At 40.3% G+C, this 22,484-nt stretch overlaps 1 protein-coding gene across 2 annotated transcripts in view; it reads right to left on the reverse strand.

The window, feature by feature from the left end:
• The window catches only part of RAMP3 (receptor activity modifying protein 3), a 45,446-nt gene extending 23,191 nt beyond the window's left edge, over positions 1-22,255 (reverse strand). The window contains exons 1-3 of one of the 2 annotated variants that reach the window (XM_053953437.1): positions 22,082-22,255; positions 5,350-5,379; positions 2,206-2,338 (exon numbers count right to left, since the gene is read on the reverse strand). In XM_053953437.1, the coding sequence (XP_053809412.1) occupies positions 2,206-2,338; positions 5,350-5,379; positions 22,082-22,175 (257 nt within the window). In that variant the 5' untranslated portion in view covers positions 22,176-22,255. The remainder of the gene's footprint in view (positions 1-2,205; positions 2,339-5,349; positions 5,380-22,081) is intronic. The other variant, XM_053953443.1, reaches the window with a different exon arrangement.
• Between the last annotated feature and the right edge of the window lie 229 nt (positions 22,256-22,484).

The raw sequence follows: 22,484 nt of genomic DNA on the forward strand, positions 1-22,484 counted from the left end.
TTTGTAATCAGACTTCTAATGCTTGATTAATGCTTGATTCAATATATAAATTTCAAAACAAATTCCTCCTGCTACTCTCTACTAAAGTAGAACTTGAAGTATTAAAAAGGTCTTTTAGAAAATGTATATTATGTTAAAAATGTAAAAGATTTTTCTTCTGTAAGAGCCTTGAATTCTTCTGGTACTGCTTTTGAGGAAAAATGAACAAAGCCTCAGACTGACCAACTTCTTCAGAGAAGTTTTCTTGTACATGGAATAAAAATGACACCAAACAGTGAGCACAACTGGAAAGTATAAAATCAAGGTGGATTCTTAACTCTAATTATAAAGTCAGGAAAACTCAGAGACTTCAGTCACCTCCAAACCTTGAAAAATTCTTGCACATAATATGTAAATTCTTGAATAAATTTTAGCAGAAGTCTCTCAAACAGCTGCCTGTTTTTTCACCTTCATTAGTAAAGGTACAGTCTAATATTTTGGCTTCTATAAGTACTTTTCACTGCTGCAAGTAGTCCCATTAGTTGAGGTCACTTATTGATTCAAATAACATATCAGAAAAGAAATCTTGTGATTCTAAACAATTGTAATGAAGATAAAATGGAGCAAAATTACAGTGTTTCTTTCAAAATAAATAAAACATCTTGTACCTAGATGAGTTATAAAATTACATTTATTGCTGCATAACATAGAGATATTTATTAAGTAAATTTAGCAGTACCAGCACTGCAAGGATTTTCTTTTTTTTTTTTTGTATGCACACACTTCTATGTCAGATTTGACTGCAATTTCTGCAAGCTGGTTTAGAAGAGCTAACCTTCTCTTACTCTTCTCTACAACTGCAGAGAGCTGCATGAGTGCATCTTTCGCTTCAGTGCCATCAGATTTAAGAATCTACCTTTTAACAGACTGCAAGATTTTAAAGTCATCAAGGTGTGTGAATAAATGTGCTAAGAAGTAATAGCATTTAAATTGATAATATGATGTCAGATTATGAAATGTTATTAACAGGTAGGGCATTTCAACACAGGTGTTGGTGCTAAGGGAGTCATGGGGAACTGATGCAACACAGCACTGCAGTTCAACATTTCGTCATCTGTCCAATCTGTTGGTGATCAGCTAAAGTCTGCACCACATGACACAACGCTAAACAGGACACAAGACCAATGATCCTACCAGAACATATCTGGGGTTCAGTGACACTGTGAACAGGTGTGACAGCTGGCTTGGGGTACTCTGCCTCCACAGCAGACTCCAGAAACAACACCAGCACAGTTTCAAATGCAGGAAGATGTTCTGCTTCAGGCTGGCTCATACCATACAAGCTCTTGCTCACTTGAGTCTTGTTTTCTGAAGTGCTGAACACCTGCAGTTTCTTCTCATTTCAGTTGGTGTAGAGGGTACTCAGCACTTCCGAAAACTAGGCATTATGCATGAACAGACATGGTCTTAAGAAGCAGATGCTCCACAAAGCCAAAAATGCTACCAATTTCACAAACCCTGTGAATTTTTTCCAGATCAGAATTTGATGTGTGCAGCTTTATAGAGAGATGTTTAAATACCTCCCATAACTATGGAACAGGAAAAGAGATTAGAGAATAATAATGCCACCCTCACTACTGTCAGTCTTGCAGTATTTTAGATATCCAAACAGAATGGGTGGTGCTCACTCTCTCCATGCTAGCTGGTAGGCAAAGAAGCATATGGCAGCAAGTTCAATAGGACAAATCACTTTAAATTTGGATAGGGCAATTTCACATGAGGTGAATTACAGAAACAGTGTCATCTTACCAAAAAAAAAAAAAAAGGAAATCAGAGGAAGGAACTGCATTGCTGTTGAGAGAGAACAGCATGATTCTAAAAGCATTATTGCTTTAGTGGTTTCTCAGAAAAGAAATTAGTTACAGAACATTTGCTTAAAAGGCACAGAAATATAGATTAAATGTAAACACAACTGTCTGATGTAACGCAATAGCAGCCAGTATTAAATAGCCCGTTGGTTCGTTTTCATTAAAGTGGACTATTTTGCATACTGTTTGAGTTATGAGACAGGTGTCTCTGTGTGCACATGGTCTTACTGCAGGGCTTAAGAGCTACAGATTAGCCCTCTGCAAGTAAGAACAAAATACAGAAGGTTTTCTATTTTCTGGAACAGAAATATTTTATATGCATTAGGGGAGAACTATTAAAACTGAAACTAACTCTTACATGATAAATTCTGTAAGGTTGCACCACTTTTTTGAGTCCACTTTCTTCATCATCTCTTCAAAGGACTTTCCACAGGCAGGCAACTTTTCTAACATGAGAGATTCATTGCAGAGCTCAGTCTGTTGACATGCACCTAGGAAACATCAGATGCACCTTTAATCAGAAACACTGAAATAGAAGTAAAAACACATCATATTTGTTCACACAGTCCAACCTGTGACTTACATTCTCATAAGCTTAGTGTTTAATTTTCTAAGCAATTTTAGAAAATAGACAAAATATGTATTTACATAAATACAATAAAAATATAACTTGGTATAAAAAACTAAAGGTTACAATATATAGTACTATACATGTATATATAAACCTAGCATAAAGGAACCTATCTAATCACTTTTCTAATCTTACTTAGCTACTACTCATACTAATTCATTACCTTCTATTTGCATTTTTAGTTAAAACTAACTGGATCTCCCAATCTCAGATTTCAATGTAGAAAGCACTTTTCAAGCTTACACACATGCATCGCATTCAACTAACTATATTATTGTGAAATTACTTTAACATTGGAAATATTTGTATGTCTCACCAGCTAAAGAGTGTAAATTTCCACAATCAGAGATTTTTCTTTAGTATAGCCACTAAAGGAATTGTCTAGAGATCAGGTCCTGTGAGGAGCAGCTGAAGGACATTGGGATTGTTAAGTGTGGAGAAAAGGAGGCTCAGGGGAGACCTTATTGGTCTCTACAACTTCCTGAAAGAGGCCGTAGCTAGGCAGGGTTTGGTCTCTTCTCCCAAGTAAAAAGCATCAGAACAGCTCAAAGTGCCAGTGGAGGTTTAGACTGGATATTAGGGAAAATTTCTTCACCAAAAGGGGTGGAATAGGCTACCCAGGGAGGTGGTTGAGCCACCACCAGTAAAGATATTCAAAAGTTGTGTAGATGTGGAACTCAGGTACAAATTTTAGTGGTGGACTTGGCAGTGTTGGAGTAACAAATTGACTCAATGATCATAGAAGTTTTTTCCAACATTAACAATTCTATAATTCTAAGAATTATCTGCAATTATCAAATGCTGAAATTACAGCATACGGCTACTTGCAAAGAAAGAGTTAACCTTGACTTGAGCAAGCCTGGAACTTTTTTAACCTATAATGGCAACTCCAGTATATTTAGTCAGTCAAATGTTTTTCTCATCCAGCACATGCCTGCACTGGAGTACAAAGATAATATTTTAATATTTCTTATAAAATTGAAATTCTGAAAAAATTCTCTTCAGACTAATGTCTTTGATTTTGGTAAGCCTGAAACATTTTGTTTTGATCAAGCCATCAAACATGTCTCGCTTTACCTATATAGATGTCACTAATTTGACCATTATTCTGTATAAAAAAATCATTAACATTAAAAATTACTTATAAATATATGTATATAAACATCTTTAATACAAATGCCTAAATTAAATTAGTCAAAAAAGAAAAAAACCTGTAATTTTTTCTCTACACAGCAACTCAAATCCAAGAAATGTATTTACCTGAACAAAACTGCAACCCTAACAAACTGGTATATCAGGGAATCTCTCTAAGAATTCTGGAGGAACAGATTTTTTTAAGAATACAGCCAAGGAGAATAGACCATTTACTCCTAAAAAAATTTTAACGGAGGACATATTTACACCAGGGAGAGGACGTATTTCTTTTGCTTCTATTAGTTACTTTGAAAGCAGGATCCTATCACTGCTGAAAAGAGCTCGTGGCTCTAATTTTGTGTGGTGACAGCCAAACATATTGCCTGAGGCCAATTGAGGTAAAAATCACGAAGGACTTTGCTTGGTAAGAAGAGAAGTCCTCATGGTCCATTCCTTACTATCTAGTAAAGAAAACCCCAAACTCTAAGGCAAGATGACTGGTCTCAGGCTTCACATCATAACTCAGCCATCAGATACTCAGAAGCTTGAGTATCTCCATTTGAAATGAGGCATGTGATTGTAAAACAGGCTTGAATGAACATCATTTCGTCCAGGAAGGAGCTGGCTCCTTGGAAGCCTGGGCAGGAGTACCTTGCAATTTAATTCCAGCTATCACAGCTGACTCCTTAGCTGGTGGTCAACTCTCTCCATGATGCTGTATGACAAATGACAACCATTTCATCTGGCAAAATAAACACCTTGCTTTCACATACTTGCCAAGAGCAGCAGGCCCACAACAGGACAGCCTGTGCTGCACCTGAAACTGTAAGTCTACAACTTCCTACAGACCACAAACCTCTCCAGGTGTACGGCTCATCACTGGGACCTAATCCTTGCTCCTTCATCATACCTGACGGTCAGTGCTCTTAAAGCTGTCATGAAGCCTTCGTCCATGTCAGCAAAAGTCAGAACTACAATTACTCAACAGTGATAGAAATGGTGAAAATTACCACACAAGGGCAGCATCATTTTATCCATGAGAAGTTAACATGATCACATGGATCCTGCCTACTTTTAAGTGTTCCTATCATCATTGGGCAGCTGCAGCAGTTACCAGTTACACTTTCCACAGACAGACCTGCAGATGAATGCTAAATCTGTGCGGAATTCAAAACCACATATGAAAATTGCATAGCTCGCAACTTAAATCCTGCACTGAGGCTTTGACAAAAGTTACGCAAAGATGCTTTTTCTGGCAGGGTATTCTAAACAGCCAGCTATCATATGATTTATAACCAAGTCCAACAGAGTACAATTTTTTCTTCCACTATGTCACATGTGCTGACAATTTACTCCAGCAGGATGTTTAAATGGATATTCCATGCCATTGGTATTTTTGCTTGTCTGTATTTAAAACTTCAATATTTTGCAGGGTCATAGGACAAAAAACTCCATCAGAGTAATTTGAGCCCAATCTGATGACACATGAGTTTCTGTCTAAATCCCTGACCAAAAGAGTTCAAAATCATGGACAATTCTGCAATTTCACCATCACTATTGAGAATGACCTTTACAAAACACTACAACACCCTCTTTGCATACAGCCAATGGATAAGACCAGTTGTAAAAAATGCATGACAGTTGAGTAATTGAAATGAAATAGGATGGAAGCATTTCTCAAATGTCAACCATTAGAAAAACAGAAACAGAAGCTTGAATTTTTGAGGTAAGACTCACCTGCGAATCCAAGTGTCATTAGACCATTAACTAGGAAGGGGGAAAAAAAAGAGATTAGTTAGATATCTCCACACTCTTATATAAAAGGATTAGTTCAATTACAAGTCAAGTAGAGGATAACTACATTTCAACAGAATATTCAAAATGCTTATTCAAACATTAGTTTGTTTTCTGAAAGAGTGTGTCTGAAAGAAATAATGAGCATTTAGAGAACATTATGGTTTTAAATTCCTTTTTATCTATCCTTTAAATGGCTGAGTCAGACTTGTTATGGGTCTCTATATACCACTCCTTCCTCTAGTTTCTAATATTAAAGATGAGGGACAGGGCAATTTTTATTTCAAGCTTCTTAAGAAGCTTGGGTGAAAAAGTTCAAGAAGATAACACACACACAAAACATAGGTGTACTGTACATTCTAACATGTAGCCTTTCATTGTTAAGCAAACACAGCCATAAGTGTGTACTCTTCTCCTTAAAAGCATGTTGCTGTGTTTAAGTCTCCAGCTTTCGCACAGTGAAATCACACATTTTGAAAAACATTACAATCAAAACCTACAAGCTTCTTATGCAGAAGTTACACTAAAACAGGTATATTGGAAGAGCAACCAAATGGAAACAGACTATACCAACAGAAGAAGCTTTCTGATTAGTGATTTGCAGTATATCCAGATGAATTAAATTAACAGAAGCCCACTGTGTTTGCACAGCTCCAGCCACACCCAGGATTTTGTAATAGCTAAGAGGGACATGGCTTCAATTATTTTTGATGTCCCACAGAAAAATTAAATTGCTGACAAATCTTTATAGTATTAACCTCAAAACAGAAATAAAAGTAATGATTTCACACAAATGGGTGCCTCCCTGTTTATACAATACATGGCACCCCAGTAAAATCAATCAACATATACATAGCAGAGTATCAGTACTAGTCATTAATCTAGACCATGGTCTCTGGGATGTGCCAAGCTGTCAACTGAGTTAACTGAAAATTACTGTGTACATGCATGCAAGAAGAATTTAGATCCTTCTAAGGAAGATATTTTTCTTCCAGAAAAGCATTAATCTGTGTCTTAGTTACTAATGAGCCAGAATGTACTGTGAAGAGCAGGAATCCACACATTGGAAAATTGTCATGCATCCAAACACACAGAGATGAAACTCCATAATACACTCTGATGGCTGTATCTCTTTCACAAATAGAACATTTTTCTTTCCAGGCTATTAGCAGATGGACTAATAAGGGTTCCCTGTGTAGTTTTTTTCTTGAATCCTCATTTGAAAATGTGCCTTATTGACTGCAGAAGACTGAAGATCACATTAAAAGCACACGTTTTACAATGAACCCAAACCCACCCATTCTGGGTAAACAGTGCAGGGTGCACACACCCCAGGTACTCCCCTGGCAGATCACAGACTGCACCCCCAATTCTTATTCTATCAATTCATATCACTGTGCTCTAGATCTCTTATGGTTATGGCTGCAATAATCCTCACAAGACGACAGCAATACAAATAAAGAGAGGGTTTACAACTAGAAAGAACCAGACTGCCCCAAGTGTCAGTGAGGAAAGCTGTGAAAAAAACTAATGCTGAATAAAGGCATACAGGTTAGCGCTCACAAATCCTCCTGCCCACAAGAAAATGTGCTTTTTGCATTTTTTTTGATCTGCTCATAACAAAGTAACACAGGATGTTTTTCACCTATTCTCAACCAAAATATTCCAGATACCTTCAGAGAAGGGTAAAAGAGCCATTCAGATTATCACGCACCACACCTCTATTTTCTTTGCTCTGAATCATTCAACAAAGATTTAATCAGGAGACTGCAGCATGCTGGCCATGATGGTTTACACAAAAACTTTCCAGTAGCTCTTTTAAGATGGGGCAAGCTCAGCCTCTTTCTTGAAAGACTGATGCCATGACATCTCTCATTAGAAGATTCATAGAAGAAGCAAAATGGGTCAGTCTTGAAAGGTGTTACCAAGACCTCAAAATAAAAAAGCTGGCATACACTCTCACCTAAACTAACATTTAGGGAGATAAAAGGAGGTTCAGTTTAACTGTACTATCTGCCTCAACTAGCTGCTTACTTTTTTTTCTCCATACATGGTAGCAGCATGTATGATCATCCCTGGCATCAGCTGAACCAGAGGGGAAGGGAACAACCAGGTTAGAGCCAGAGCAAGAGGTGAAGCAAAGTATCATCAAATGAAGGATGAGGAAAAGTAGGTTTGAAAGGCTTTTGGAAAGAACAAGAGAAGATAAACAAAGTAGGAGAAAGTAATGGAAAATAAGAAAACTGAGGAAAAAAATCCCATAAAAATATATACTGTTATTTTTCATTGATATTTTTCCCAGAGGCTTAAAAGAAGCACTGAATGTCTGTCTTGCAACTACTACAATTAATCTGAAGCAGCATATGAATTGCTATGTGTTGTCCCTACTCCACCTTTCTCCAAATATATTTTAAGAACAATTCTGAAAATCTTGTGTAAATATGAGTGAAATGTTACAATTTTCCCTTGTTTGAATGTTTCTTCAAGATGCTGTTACTGACAGCATACAGTAAGATATTTTGAGTGGCTCCCATACTTTCTCAGAATAATTCTTATTTTAACAGATAAAACTGCTGTATGCACCTTTTAACCAGCAATTACAACAGTGTAATATTGTACATAGTCTTCAAAATTTGTCATGTTTATTCAAAACCTCATTTTTATCAATCATAATTTCCATAAGCAAAAAGAACTAATAAGGACCTCAAGTTAAACCTCATGTCAAGAGCCTACCCCTGTATCTCTTTTTGAAGACAATCCTGCCAATTACCATCATCTAATATTTATCTTCATCAGGATAGATCTCCATTGGAAGTTACGTACTAACCAAACAGCTGCCTCCCTGCAGAACTTGAAGTTTCACTAATAGCAACACACAACTGTGCAAGAACTGCCCTGACATACAGTTCACAAAAGCAAGTAAAACCAGAGTTTGAAATGGGAACTGCTGCTGTGCAATCATGCACATACGGTTTGTTGGAAAGTGAGAGATTAATACTTTATTATTAATATAATATAGATGTATAATTTGTCATACTGATAAAATCCCGATTTGTCATACTGATAAAATCTCAACACCCACATTTTCTTATAAACCTAATCTGAAATACTGAATAAGCCAATCTTACAGCAGTCTAGTACTTCTCCGGGTATTTTAATGTTGAACAAAGCTACCTGTTGCACAGGTATGACTGAAGATCATGTTAAATTGAACAATCTTTTATGCTAATCCCAAATCATACCATAGTAGGAATGCAGACACTTCAGGGTATCTAATGCAAAAGAAATTACCCATGGAAATTACTTCTCCTGTGCTCTCACACAATGTCAAGAGGCATCCTACTACAAAAAAAACATTGGTTACAATTGGCATAGGTTTTCTTTATTATCTGTTTCCTGAATAGTCATAATTTTAAGAGTTTCATTTCGCTAGGGTCTGTCTAAACACAGAAGGACAAGATGAGCTAACACAAGCATCACATGGTTTCTTTCCAAACCCTTTTCTAAAACTCCTCTATTGGGGTCAAGTCAAATGTACATGGCCAAAACACAACACACTCTGAAAAAGCTAAAAAATCCTACAGCTTGATGGGAAAGGCCAGAGGCCACTATAAAAGTGGAAGGAAAGGAAAAATAATGCTATTGGTACAAAAACTAAACCACCTGTCACTCTTTAAATAACCCTCTGCACAATATACATGGCTCAGAAGGTCATCGTTTGTTCTCAGCTACCAACTGTTCTTTTGACACTTCTTCATAAGAGGAATGGGATGGGGAGAGGGGGACGGGGACAGGACACAAGAACAGCATCACATAGTGTGAAAGCAACCAAGGAAATGAGGCAACTGAAGTTCACAGAGACAGGCAGGAACTCAACACAAAGGAAAGATGCCAGGAATAAACAGAAGCTTGCAGTAAATATAGCAGTTGAAAGAAGTGTTACACTTGTATTCAAAATTGACCCAGAAAAAAATGTGTCTCAGTGTATGGAGTGGCAAGGTAAATCTGTTAGCAGGGTTCACTGATCTGTCTCCGGGTTCAAGAAGTTTTTTTGAGAGCTAGCATAACATGGAACTCAGCTTTGCATTATATCCGGCTTTGATGCTGAATCCTTTTTAATGTTCTTTTTATCCCCTGGTGTCAATAGTACAGAAGATGCATTTAGAGCCAGAGAAATATAATATCCAAAACTAAAAGGGCAGCTCAATGCTTACTTTATCACAGTTTGAGGCACTACATTATTGTTTTGAAATTGCCAAGGTCATTTCAGACTATTTTGGACATTAGAGTCTTCTTCCGGCAGAGCAAGAAAAGCATGAAAGGAAGCAAATTAAGCCTTTTCATTTCATCAGTAGAAATCAACAGGGAATGAATCAGAGGGTATCAACTGTTCCGACCCATGCTGGTACAGAGTTCCCCAGGTTTCCTGTGACTGCAAGGCAATGTGACCATTTTTCTGAACTCATGCTTCAACTGAGAATCTTTCAGAGTACAAATTATTGTCCTTTACATAATTTTTTGAAGTTCTTAAATCACTGCTGAAGCATATTAAGAATGAGACACAATTTCTGAACAGTCTACTTTCAGAAGTGTTGGATGGGTTTTCTACTATTTTGAAACTGGTATGCTCTACTTAAATAAATACATAACCAGTATTTTAAATGAAATATTTCTTTATTAGTAATTAATAATTTATCAAAGAAATAATGAAATTAAACATACCAGTTCAACAACTCACTTGTGAAGGGATTTCTCAGCTGTACGCTAAGATCTGTATTATGCTGAAAATTGCATGGCTCAGCCTGAAATGTAACGAAGTTTTCTTCAAGCCTTTTCTGTCCCATTACATTTTTGATGAATTAGTATGTAACTGAAATGTAAAATACCTTTTTTTTTTACAACCATTGACTTCCAGACAGTGAATAAGCTTAATACTCCAAGAGCAGAAGCAATTTGCTTGAAGTAAACTTCTTTCACACTTTTACAAAAGTGAAATACACAAACGTATTTGTGTATTCAAATACTTCACTTGAGCTCCATCCTTCCAGAAAGTAAAACTGAGGAAGGGTAAGAGGAATACACTTTTTTCTCAACTAGAAAGAAATCTGTGGCATTAGAAACAGTTTAAAGATGACATCTAGCAACAAGCACAGCATCATCAGCCAGTCTAGGGCGAGTGATTGTCCCACTTCACTCTGTGCTGCTGTGTCCTCACCTCAAATCCTGTGTGCAGCTTTGGGCACCGCAACACAAAAATATATTAAGCTATTAGAAAGCATCCAAAGGAGGGCTAAAAAGATCACAGAATCAGTTAGACTGGAAAAGACTTCTGAGATTATCGAGTCCAACCTTGTCAACTAGACCAGAGCACTAAGTACCACATCCAGTCTTTCCCTAAACTCTTCCAGGGACAGTGACTCCACCATCTCCTTGAGCAGCCCATTCCAGTATCAAATCGCCCTTTCTGTGAAGAAATTCTTCCTAACATCCAGAAATTCTAACCTAAACCTTCTAAGCGCAGCTGAAGACTGTGCCCTCTCATCCTGTCACTGTTGCCTAGGAGAAGAGACTGACCCCCATCTGGCTACACCCTCCTTTCAGGCAGTTGTAGAGTGATAAGGTCTCCCCTGGACTTCCCTTTCTCCAGGCTGAACACCCCAGCTCCTTCAGCCACTCCTCACAGGACTGATCCTCTACACCCTTCATCAGATCCACTGCCCCTCCCTGGACTTATTCTAGCACTTCAATGTCCTTCTTGAAGTGATAGGCCCAAAACTGCACACAGCACTCAAGGTGTAGCCTCAACAGTGTTGAATACACGGGGAGAATCAATTCCCTACTCCTGCTGGACACTACTTCTGATACAGGCCAAGATGCCATTGGCCTCCTTGGCCATCCTGGCTATGTCCAGCTGTTGACCAGCATCCCCAGATCCTTTTCCTCCAGACAGGTTTCCAACCACTCCGCCCCAACCCTGCAGTGCTGCATGAGATTGTTGTGGCCGAAGCGTAGGACCTGGCACTTGACCTTGTTGAACCTCAGACCTATCGATCCAGCCTGTCTAGATCCCTCTGCAGAGCCTTTCTATCCTCCAGCAGATCAACATTTGCATCCAACTTGGTGTCATCTGCAAATTGACTAAGCGTAGAGTTGATCCCCTCACTCAGATCATCAATAAAGATATTAAACTGGGCCCAACATTGATCCCTGGGGAATCTCACTAGAACCAGACACCAAATGGCTGCAACACCCTTCACCACATCACTCTTGGCCCAGCAATCCAGCCAGTTCTTAACCCAGCAAGGAGTGCACCTGTCCAAGCTGTGGGCTGCCAGCTTCTCCAGGAGCATGCTATAGGAGTTCGTGTCAAAGGCTTTGCTGAAGACTAGATAGTGAAGGGGGAAGCCATACGAGGAGCTGCTTAGGTGACTTTGCTTGTTCAGCCTGGAGGAGAGACCTCATTGCAGTTACAACTTCCTCATGAGTGGAAGCAGAAGGCCTGGCACTGATCTCTTCTCTGTGGCACCCAGTGACAGGACCTGAGGGAATGGCTGAAGCTGTATTAGAGAAGGTTTAGGTTGATTAGTAGGAAAAGGTTCTTTACCTAGAGGATAGGCTCCCAGGAAGTGGTCACAGCACCAAGCCTAAAAGAGTTCAAGAAGCATTTGGACAATACCCTCAGGTACATGGTGTGATTCTTGGGGCTATCCTATGCAAGGCCAGGAGTTGGACTTCAACAATTCTTGTGAGTCCCTTCCAACTCAGGTTATTCTGTGATGTAAGGTGGAAGGAAGAGAGTTCCAGATGATTACACACATCAGGAGGTGCCCATGGTCAGTAGAGGCAAGCACAACATTCCTAGCAAACCTAAATTCACCAAACTTCTGTTTGTGTTACCTAGGACGTAAGGCAAAGACTGTTATTCATCATGTATCTATGGGCCTGCCAAAGGCTTTGTGCTCCTTGTTTTCATCTAACTTCTGCCTGCAAGACCTGTCTTCTGAGTCTTAACATACAATAGTTGCCACATAAGTGTGTGACATCTAGAACAATCAGACCATAGCTCTTCATGATTTATGACTACAGATAAATACACTTCTAGCAAATGGAAGTGAAAAATCTTTTTTTACCCCCTAAACATCTCTACTTCTTCAGGTTCACTACAGCCTTATGAGGTACTGCTACTGAGGCCTCCATTTTACATGAACTATGGAAAAAATGACAGAACTAGTAAGAAGTCTGTCTGAGGTCATAAGCAGAAACCAGCATCAGTCTTAACTACTGTGTGAGCCAGCAACAGTCTGGTGCCAGTACCCATTTCACTATCTCCTCTCAGAAAATGTGACCAAAGCAACTGAAGAACATGATCTCTCTGCCCACAAGATAATTGTGAAATATTTCAGCTGTGCAATTTATAGCAAAGGTACATCAACTAATGAGACAGCATAATTCTAATTCACTACCCTCAACAGTGAGATAGCTTGCAATTACTGTTGAGAGACACACACACCCCAGACCACATGAGAACTGTGACAGCCCCTGAAGTTGGCCATCTGCATCCAGCACCTCACCTTGACACTGTATCACCTGATCACCTGGATGCACATATTTGATCTAATGGCTGCTCATTATTGCAACCCAGATGCCTATCATTAGTTGAAAAGGCAGGAAAACACAAAAGAAAATGTGATGTGATGTAAGGTTTCCCTATAATAAGGAAAAAAAATCAGCACAATACAGACTTTATTCCATACCTAACTACCTGTGAAAGAGTGTGAAACACCAGTCCCTCAAGGCCAATAGAGACCCCAGTTTGCAATGGGTTGTTGTTTTTTTTGTTTTTTTTTTTTTTTTTTTTTTTTTTTTTTTATGACTTTGGGAAAGGGAAATGACCCATAAAGACTTCACAGACAAGGGTCACTGCACACTCCCTCCTGAGGAAGTGTTTAAAACCATGGGATACTTGAAGACATTTAAAGTTCCTTCTTCCCTTGATCGGCAGAACATTTAAATCAAGATACTACCATCACAGAAGGCCTGGGAAAATTATTTTTTCCTTTTCTGACCAGATGACAAAAATTCCCACCCTGCACATCCACCTTCTCTTGATGCTGCATGTACTCCTCTCACAGATTCCTAATGCTGTTACATGTTACCATGTTGAGGCATTACATCAACATGATTCCAGTGAAGTCATGTTTTCTTTCAATTCTATGCCTACTATGAAATATTAAGTTGTCCTGACCATCCAAATGTGGGCTGTTTTTCTTCAGCAGTCCAGCTTGACTACCAGGGTTCCAGAGCCCTGGATACTCACCTACATGATCACAGAATCTTTTAATTAAATGACGTGCTTCCATGAAGAATTCATAAGAACAATGAAACACTAACAAAATTTCAGAGCTTCACGTCTACTTACACTGCTGTACATGTACCTGCTCATAGTAGGTGTGAGTGGCTTTTTACAACAACACCCTTGCTCCAAAGAATAAACACTGAAAACAGATCCTTGCATGGCAGCATGATCCCTCTACATTATAATTTTTCCTAGGTGTACACAGGTATATAGGAAACTGCAAAGCAACAAATTCTGGCATAGGAAATTACTTAGGCCAATCTACTGGAGTAAATAATTCCACCAGGTGCCTATCATGCCACTCTATTATAACCCTCCTCATCTGGACAGGAGGAGACAAAATATAATGAAAAACTCAAGGGTCAAGGACAGGGAGAAATCACTTAACAGCTACCATCATGGGCAAGAGACTCAACATGGTAAAAGGTAAAATAAATTTAATTTACTGCCAATTAAAATCAGAGTAGGGTAATGAGAAATAAAACCAATTCTTAAAATACCTTCCCCCTAAGTCTCTCTTCTTCCCAAGCTTAATTTCACTTCTAATTTCTCTACCTCCTCCTTCTGGAGCAGTGCAGGCGGATGGGGAATGGGGGCTGCAACCAGTTCATCACACATTGTCCCTGTCACTCCTCCCTCCTCAGCAGGATGACTCCTCACACTCCTCCCCTGCTCCAGTGCTGAATCCCTTCCACAGAAGACAATCCTCCACAAACTTCTCCAAGAGTCATCCCCACAAGCTGCTGCTCTTCATGAACTGCTCCAGCGTGGGTCCTTCTACTGGATCTAAGGTCCTGCCAGGAGCCTGCAAACTTCTCACAGGGTCACAGCATCCTTTGGGCATCCACATGTTTAGGAATGGGGCCCTCCAGGGGCTGAGGTGGATCTCTGCTACCATGTAGTCCTTCATGGGCTCCAGGGGCACAGCTGCCTCACCCTGGTCTTCAGCATAGGCTGCAGGGGAATTTCAGCTCTGGCTCCTGCAATACCTCCTCCCCCTCCTTTTGCACTCACCAGAGTTGCTTCCCTCACATGTTCTCACTCCACACTTTCTGCTGCTGTTCTGCAGCAGTTTTTTTCCCCCATCAAAACTATGTAATCCCAGAAATGTTCCCACTGCCACTGATGGGCTCAGCCTTGGCCAACAGCAGATTCAACTGAACAATATTGGTTATTCTCTGTATTCACCTATAGATCAGGGATTGTTTAGCTCCATCACTATCAGTGGGCCTGCAAAAAAGTTTACCTAAATCTGCCTGTTTTCACAGTCTTAGAGATGTTCTAAGGCTGATATTTTCTGTGGCTTTGCTCCCATATGGCAGGCAAACTTTTTCACCTAAAGCCTGAGGTAAATCCTCCTAAGGATTTTGGAATCATGCAAGAAATAACTAGAAAGGAGAGTAGGTAAGAATGAGTACTCCGTTCCCTCTAGTTTTGCAAATGTGTCAACAATACTTTTACTCGTGAAGTTATAAAGAGCTTAATTTATCTATACAGCTGTGGAGTGGTACACTCTGATACCAGAAGGAATCCCTCACATCTTCCATATCTTTTGTAGAACAAGATGAAGAAGGTGTTTCAATAATTTCTGGACCAAGCCTAGAACATCTACTCCAATACAGATATTCTTCATAAGGATTTCCAGTGTACATTTCAAGACTGCAAGAATCCCCCATTTCCTACAAGAGATGTTTATTTTACATTGCTCCTACCAACACTTTTTATTGCTTTCACAAGTTTTTGTTTTCTAAATCACTGCATGATAAAATATGAAGTAGCTGGGAGGAAAAGAAAACCTAAATATTGCACAGGCATATGTGGCATGGAACAGCATGTGCCATTTAACAATAAGCATCCTTATGGTCTTGCAGTGCACATTCCACCTGTTCTGTACTGCTCCATCAGAAAGGTAAGACAAAGAGGAGTTAGAACATACTTGAACTAAAACTCACTGAAAACAGGAAGTCTAAAATGTCACATTACTTTACAGAGAGAGACTCCTCTCCCCATTTCCAAAAATATTTAAATCCAACAAAAGAGCACTAATATTTCTTTCCAAAAAATCTTAAAGTACAGAAAGAAAACAAGTATTTAGAGGAGCTTAACTTTATTTTGACCTTTACTTCACAATGCTCAGACTTTTTTGCTGTTTCTGGTTTACACTGGAGCCAGTTAAATAGAAAGTGGATCAATGGCTATTCCAGCAATATTATCTCTACTTCATTGTGCATCACAAAGTGTTTCATGGTAAAAAAAATCTCACCCCAAACATAGCCCTACAATTATGTTCAGCAGCCACATTTACTAATGGCAAAGGTTACCATTCCTGAATGCAAATCCACCTAGGTCCACTGGTCAAAAATAAGAGATTTACATTATTTTTTAACACAATACAGTAAGTTCTGACTTTGCGTAAGCTTGTAATACAGACATGGCTTATAATAAAACTAAATATTGATCAGCTTTCTAAAAATAAAACAGGAATAGAGGAGATTTCACATATTCTGAATGACAGTTGATGACCTCATGGAAATAAAGGCTTTGACCATCTCTTCACTGAAAGCAAAAAACACATTTGTTTTTCCTATTTCTCTTGAAAACATTATCTTAATGCTTTATCAGAGTAAGTTTACAATATACATGGGTACATACATGTAAAGAAACCTCTTCTAATATTAAATTGGATAAGTTATGTTCTTTATACATGGAGATCCTTGAGGAGTAAAGCTGGAACAGCTCATGAACTGAAGAGATGTGGAAAGACAGCATTACACTTGCAGCCACTTGTCAAAAACAAACATGAAGAGAAAATCTGTTCCACGGCTCCATGTGGCTACCAGACAGCAAAACCCTGACGTGAAGGCTGAGATCCCCTTCAAGCAAAGGCCACCTCCACTCCAAAGCTGTAGAACACATGTCTGGGTAGCCCCGGAGACAGCCACAGCTCCTCAGACAATACCAATTGCAAGCAGCCACGCACATGCCCACCACATCAGGAGAACAGCCCTGAGGACAGTCTCCAGTCACAGAGAGAAGATTACAGATCAAAGCTTATGTCCAAGTGCTGAAGTCTCAGAAGAAACATGAGCCTTGTGTCCTATTGATGATCACTTGAATGACTTCTATATCGTTCCATTTCCTGTTCCAGTATCTCCCCATCTCTTCACAACGTTTTATAGCTGTGAAATCTCTTCCCCTTTCTGCTAAAGGCAGGAGGGCCACCCAGAAAAAAGGCTGCATACCCTGTCAAATCACAAACTATGTATTTTGACACAACAACAAAGCAATAATATTTTATAACAATTAGAGTCTCCAGCATGAATCCCTCTGGATACAAAAGGATGCAAAAGGGATCTGTCACTTGTGATATTTGGAAACAGAATGATTTCACACAATAAGTGACAATCATTACAGGCCAGTGTTAATTACACTGATTATTCTGACACTGCCCACAGATAATGCTCTGTGAAATAAAGGCAAATTAGTGGCATTTATTAGAGTGTGAAAATCTTAAGACAGATGCTTTATTGTTGGGCCCAGTGCTTCTGCACAGTCCTTTGTTCACCCAGCTTAATCTGGTTAGATGCAAACAAGATGTGCTTTCATCAGCCTGGTACTCTGCTAGGGTCTCAGCAGCGCCTACCACATCTTCCTCTTCAGGTGAAAGTCCCCCTGGCTCAGAGCATAGGGGAGCAAGTGACACCACATCTGCAGAAGGCCATAGTCTGTTTCCATACAGCCAAAATTCTGTATTCCTGGAGACAAACTGATGCCAAGGGCTGTTATGCAGGAATGCCCCTTGTCCAAGACAGTATGTTAGATCATGTTAAGCTACTCTGAAGACAACAAGGGATCCTCTCTACCCTTTGGACCATTTCTAACAGTGCCACTGCATTTCCTTTTGAGGCTTTTAGCAAGAAAAAAAGCTGTCTCCTCTTTTCAGATTGGTTTCAAGGAAACCAATATATGAAGGGAGATTAAGACTAAAAACTTCTGAAAGGGCACCTTTCTCCTATTCTGCTTTGCTACTCCTTTCTTTCCTCATACTTGCATATTTCCACAGAAGACCTAAGAGTCCTTCAAGCAGCTTTCAGCCTGCTCTAGATATATATTCACATTAAAATAATGTGAATTTTTCCATTTATATTTTCCAGTTTATTTTGATGCAAACCTGGCTGTGAAGAGATTCTTATTTTAGAAAAGACAGGCTGTTTCCATAAAACATTAAATAATACACTTCTAAAATGCTGTTCTGAAATAAAATGGTTCATGTGACAGCTTTCACTAAACTAAAAGGGCGAGAATTAAAACAAGTTTCATTATGCTTGTAAAAATTAATCTCTCTGAGCCCCAAATGAAAGCACAGTTTGCTTTCTTCATGCATCTCTCAAGTACTAATTTCAATAGCCAAGACACAGATGGTAGCAAATGGTGTTTTGTAAGGGACCACTCATTGCATTTTTTTCCTTGGTAATGCAAACTGGAAATAGATTCATTTGTTTGCAATTCAAGCCATGAATCATCTCAGTTACCAGTAGATAGGTGGGAGAAACTAAAACACAAATGATACAAAAAACCACTGGTGGGTCAACGCTTAAACACAACTCAACTGACAAAACCTCCCATAGCTCCCCTTGAGCTCATCTCAAGACCCTTTCCTTCAAATCATGCAGTTTGTGTGTATCTGCACCTATAGCAGTATCTATCTCAGTGTAGAAGTCAATCTCCACTTCATAGTATCTTGTGATTTGCCTCATAGGCAAAACAAACCTGCAGGCAAAGCCTTGAGACACCAAAGGTATTTAAAACCTCAACGGGGATGTAGATAGTGAGATCTTACTAATTTAGGAGCAACAGTTTAGATTAGCTAAATGGTCTCCAGGATTGGATCTCTTGGCCGTAAATCAGGGTTTAAAAGCCCAGAGTTACCTTCAAAAATGGAGTGCCATTCCTCCTGAGGACTGGGACCAAGCCAGCTCAAGATAGCATTTGATACTCTGTGCTACCACCTGCAGTCCACTTGCCACCACAAGGACAATCCTACCATTCTCCCTCTCAAGGGAATTGGTGTGAACCTGTCCTCTGTTGCACATGTAGATGTTAGGAAAGAAGCAACACCTTCCCGAATAAAAGAATTAGGAGACACAGACAGCATGAAGGGTGGTGGGAAAAATGCCCGGATCCAACAGCTAATTGGAACACAGGCTGCATTTACATCAGCTGCTTTGTTTTCAGAATGGGTGTTGGTGGAGTCTGCTGCCTGTCTTCCTCCTTGTCTAGTATGGAAAATCACATCTTTAGAATATAAAGCATCATTTTAGTAGAAATGTGTTTTTGTTAGAACTCTGTGGTCAGTCTCAGAATAAGATGTTCTGTTTTGCAAAGATTTATCTGTTTTACACACACACATTCACCTTGGTCTATTAAATTCAGAACTCCTATGATGGTAATACCCTTTCTTTGTTCCACCCTTTGCAGCTGCAGAACATCATGATATTCATAAGAAAATAATGGGAAAAAAACCCCTTGATTTGGTTTTCAAACTTTAACCCGCTAAAATTGTTTCCTGTTGGATATTTTTTTTTTTTATCATTTGAATCCAAACTCTCCAGGACTTACATATGCCATGTTTCACACAAGGGGAGCTCAGGACCTTACAGAATTTGGACTTTTTATACACAGCTTTTTCATTATTGTTTGCAGATGAAGTACAGTCCTTTAAACAGAAAGTAAAAATGTAACTGGGACCAGGCTGTTTCCAACTATCCAGCAGCTCACCAGTGACCAAAGCACTAAGCCTGGCTAACCCCTGTGAAAACAGATTATGAAATGCAAAAACCTACCAACTATCTTTGAAATCTGCATACAAGAACTGCTCCAGATAAGGATCACACCATCTCTCTTGAAATGGGTTTATACAAATATATTGAGAAAGATTACTCTAGAATTTAAAAAATACCCGGCTTTAGTCTGGTAGCATCTTTTAACTCAAATACAAATAGTACCACTGAAATGCAGGTGTTACATAAAGAATGAAGGAGAAATATTTGGGCAGGGATTCCAAAACAATGACCTGTGTAAAAAAAACCACTTTGTTAAAAGGCCTGGTCAAGCCCTTATGTTTCTTCTTACCTCAGTTTCCATACATAGAAGTATACTAAGAAAAATTGGTATAATGGTAAATACAACACTATTTCTTAGATTATTTCTTATGTGCTTAGATTCCACAGTTAGTAGGTGTCTTCTAAGTATCTACAGCTCTGCTAAGCCAGTCAGAGGATTTCACCTGACAGCTGGTGTTTCCAGCTCTTCCCCATTCTGGATGTTACTGCACTTCATAGAACTGATGACATTGACTGTGTACCAAATACCTCAGCTGATGCATTCTTTACCCTCCACACTCGGTAAATCCAACTTCTCCTACAATCACTGAGTGAACACACTGCCTTTTTTGCCATTCTCATTAAGGATGGACAACACAACAAGTAGCTATGCATAGAGATAATGAGTCAAGAGTCCTAGGCAGAAAGATAAAGAAAGTAGTTGCCTGAGGTTACAGAAGTACAGTCCCATACCGCACCCAGATGGGCTTCCCACTGCCTTCAGTGAGCTTAACACTGAGGAATGGTGGTTTCACCTTAATGGCAGAAGTCAGAGTTCTCTGCTTAATCAAAAAAAGCCATTAAGAATGACCATTCAATTAAAATAAAAATTCTTCCAAAATAACTATTTTTAAACTGTGTTTGTATTCCCAAAGAAGCAATTTAGTTTTCTACCACTTTAGGCTTTTCTTACTAAAAAACCTGATTTCACATCCTAAAACTCTAAGGTTTTTCTACTAGGAAACCAATCTCATTTAATTAGTTCTTGATTATATCTCCCCTTTCCAATTTCACGCAAAAGTAAAGTATTATCAGTTAACAGATATTCTTAAAATATTTTTGTTTTCAGTTTTGTGTCTGTGTTATTCTATTAGGAATGGAACTATCACAATTAAAAATGTCTAGCACAATTGATTTATCTGTGCCTCTCTGGTGAAAAATGTCCTTCTGTAGCTTCCTGAGCCACGGGGACACTGTCCTTCACTCTAGTAAATCTCTGAAAATAAATCTCCAGTGGGTAATTCCGCTTTGCAAAAATCACAGTAACATCCAGAAGTCTCCCCTTACAAAAAGATTATTGCCTAGTTCCCCAAGTTCAAGATTGCATAAATATTTTACATGTCAAGACAGGTGTTGGCCATCTTTATATTCCTTTTCAGCTGAGGAATAACAGAAATCTGAGCAACTAAGGTAAGATTTTAGAAGTCCTCAAGCCACAGAGAATCAGAAACTTGTCCATGTGGCATGTCATTCTTTTGACTGACCAGCTAAGGATGATGCTACTGAACACTGTTGATACTGTCCATTTGTTTGTGGGTCTTTTCATAGAAATATTGCAGTGTTTTGCAGTTTTGGAAGGGTTCTAAAATAACAAACAAAGTTCTGAAGTCCTCAAATACATCTTCTAAAGGTACCAGTCTTCAATTTTTGTTACTTAAGTGTGACTCACAGAAAATCAACTACATTTCTTAGCTTACTGTTGAGTGAAGATGATCAGAGCCGACTTCTGGCAATTTCAGATGACTGCAACACATTAAATATGAGAGCCCTAAAACAATCTACCTGACAAGGAACAATAGTTTTTCCAGCAGCCAATGCACACTAAGTGAAAGATCTGAAGGATATCTGTGCTTGATAGCTACGTGCTTGGAACTCAACTACTCTTAACAGGAATCAGCCCTTCACTCTGCAGAAGAAAACCTTTCCCAACAGACAAACACACCTCCCCAGAATTCATGTGGTATCCAAGATAGAAAGCCTGACTAAGGCAAGAAGTTTGAGATTGTTTTCCCTGGAGCCTAGACGCGCTGTTCGGAGACTCCCCTCGGCGATGTCAGCGCGATGCTGAAGGGGACCAGCGGCCCTGACGCCGCGCCCGGCCCCGCTTCCCGCCCGGCGCGGCTGGAACGGTCTCGCTGCGTAGCCGCCGCTATGCTCGGGATGAAGAACCCCGGAGGGAAAGTGATCCCCGCTGCGTCGCGACCCGCCGGCAAGGGACGCCCGGAGACCCCCTCCCAAAGGGATGCTCTAGCCAAAGCGGGGGTGCTCCCACTTTTCCCAAACTTCAGCCAAACGTCCCGGCTTGAAGCATTGCCCTCGGAGATCGCGCACACGCGAGGATGCTCAGCCCGTCCCGGTGTAGCAGTCCCGGGCTGGTAGCGGCGAGCCCTACCGCACGCTGCCGGGACGTCCCCGGCCAGCCCCACCAGCCACTTACCCCAGAGCAGCAGGACAGGGAGCTGCTGCCGGCGGCTGCCCTGCGCCTCCATCCCGGCGCGGGCGGCAGCAGCCGCGGGGGACGGAGCCCGCATGGGGCGGCCGGTCCGCAGCCGCCGAGGGCCCAAACCGGCCTCAGCCCGCCCGCAGGGGAGGCTCCTCTTCGTGCCTCGGTGTCCAGCCCCGGGCGGTGGCGGCAGCATGGGCGGGCGCACGGGGGAGCAGCTCCTCCGCCCCCGGATGCTCCCAGCGTCGGCGGGGCGGACCCGGCGGCCGGGCTGGGCCGAGCCGGGCGGAGCAGGACAGGGGTAGGAGCAGGGGCAGACGCGTGTGAGTATGCTGTGTCTGCGGCCACATAAGTGCGGCCGTGCCTCCCGCTCCTCCAACAGCCACGGCAGGAGCGA

Source organism: Vidua chalybeata, chromosome 1 (assembly GCF_026979565.1).
Source record: "Vidua chalybeata isolate OUT-0048 chromosome 1, bVidCha1 merged haplotype, whole genome shotgun sequence".
NCBI lineage: Eukaryota > Metazoa > Chordata > Aves > Passeriformes > Viduidae > Vidua > Vidua chalybeata.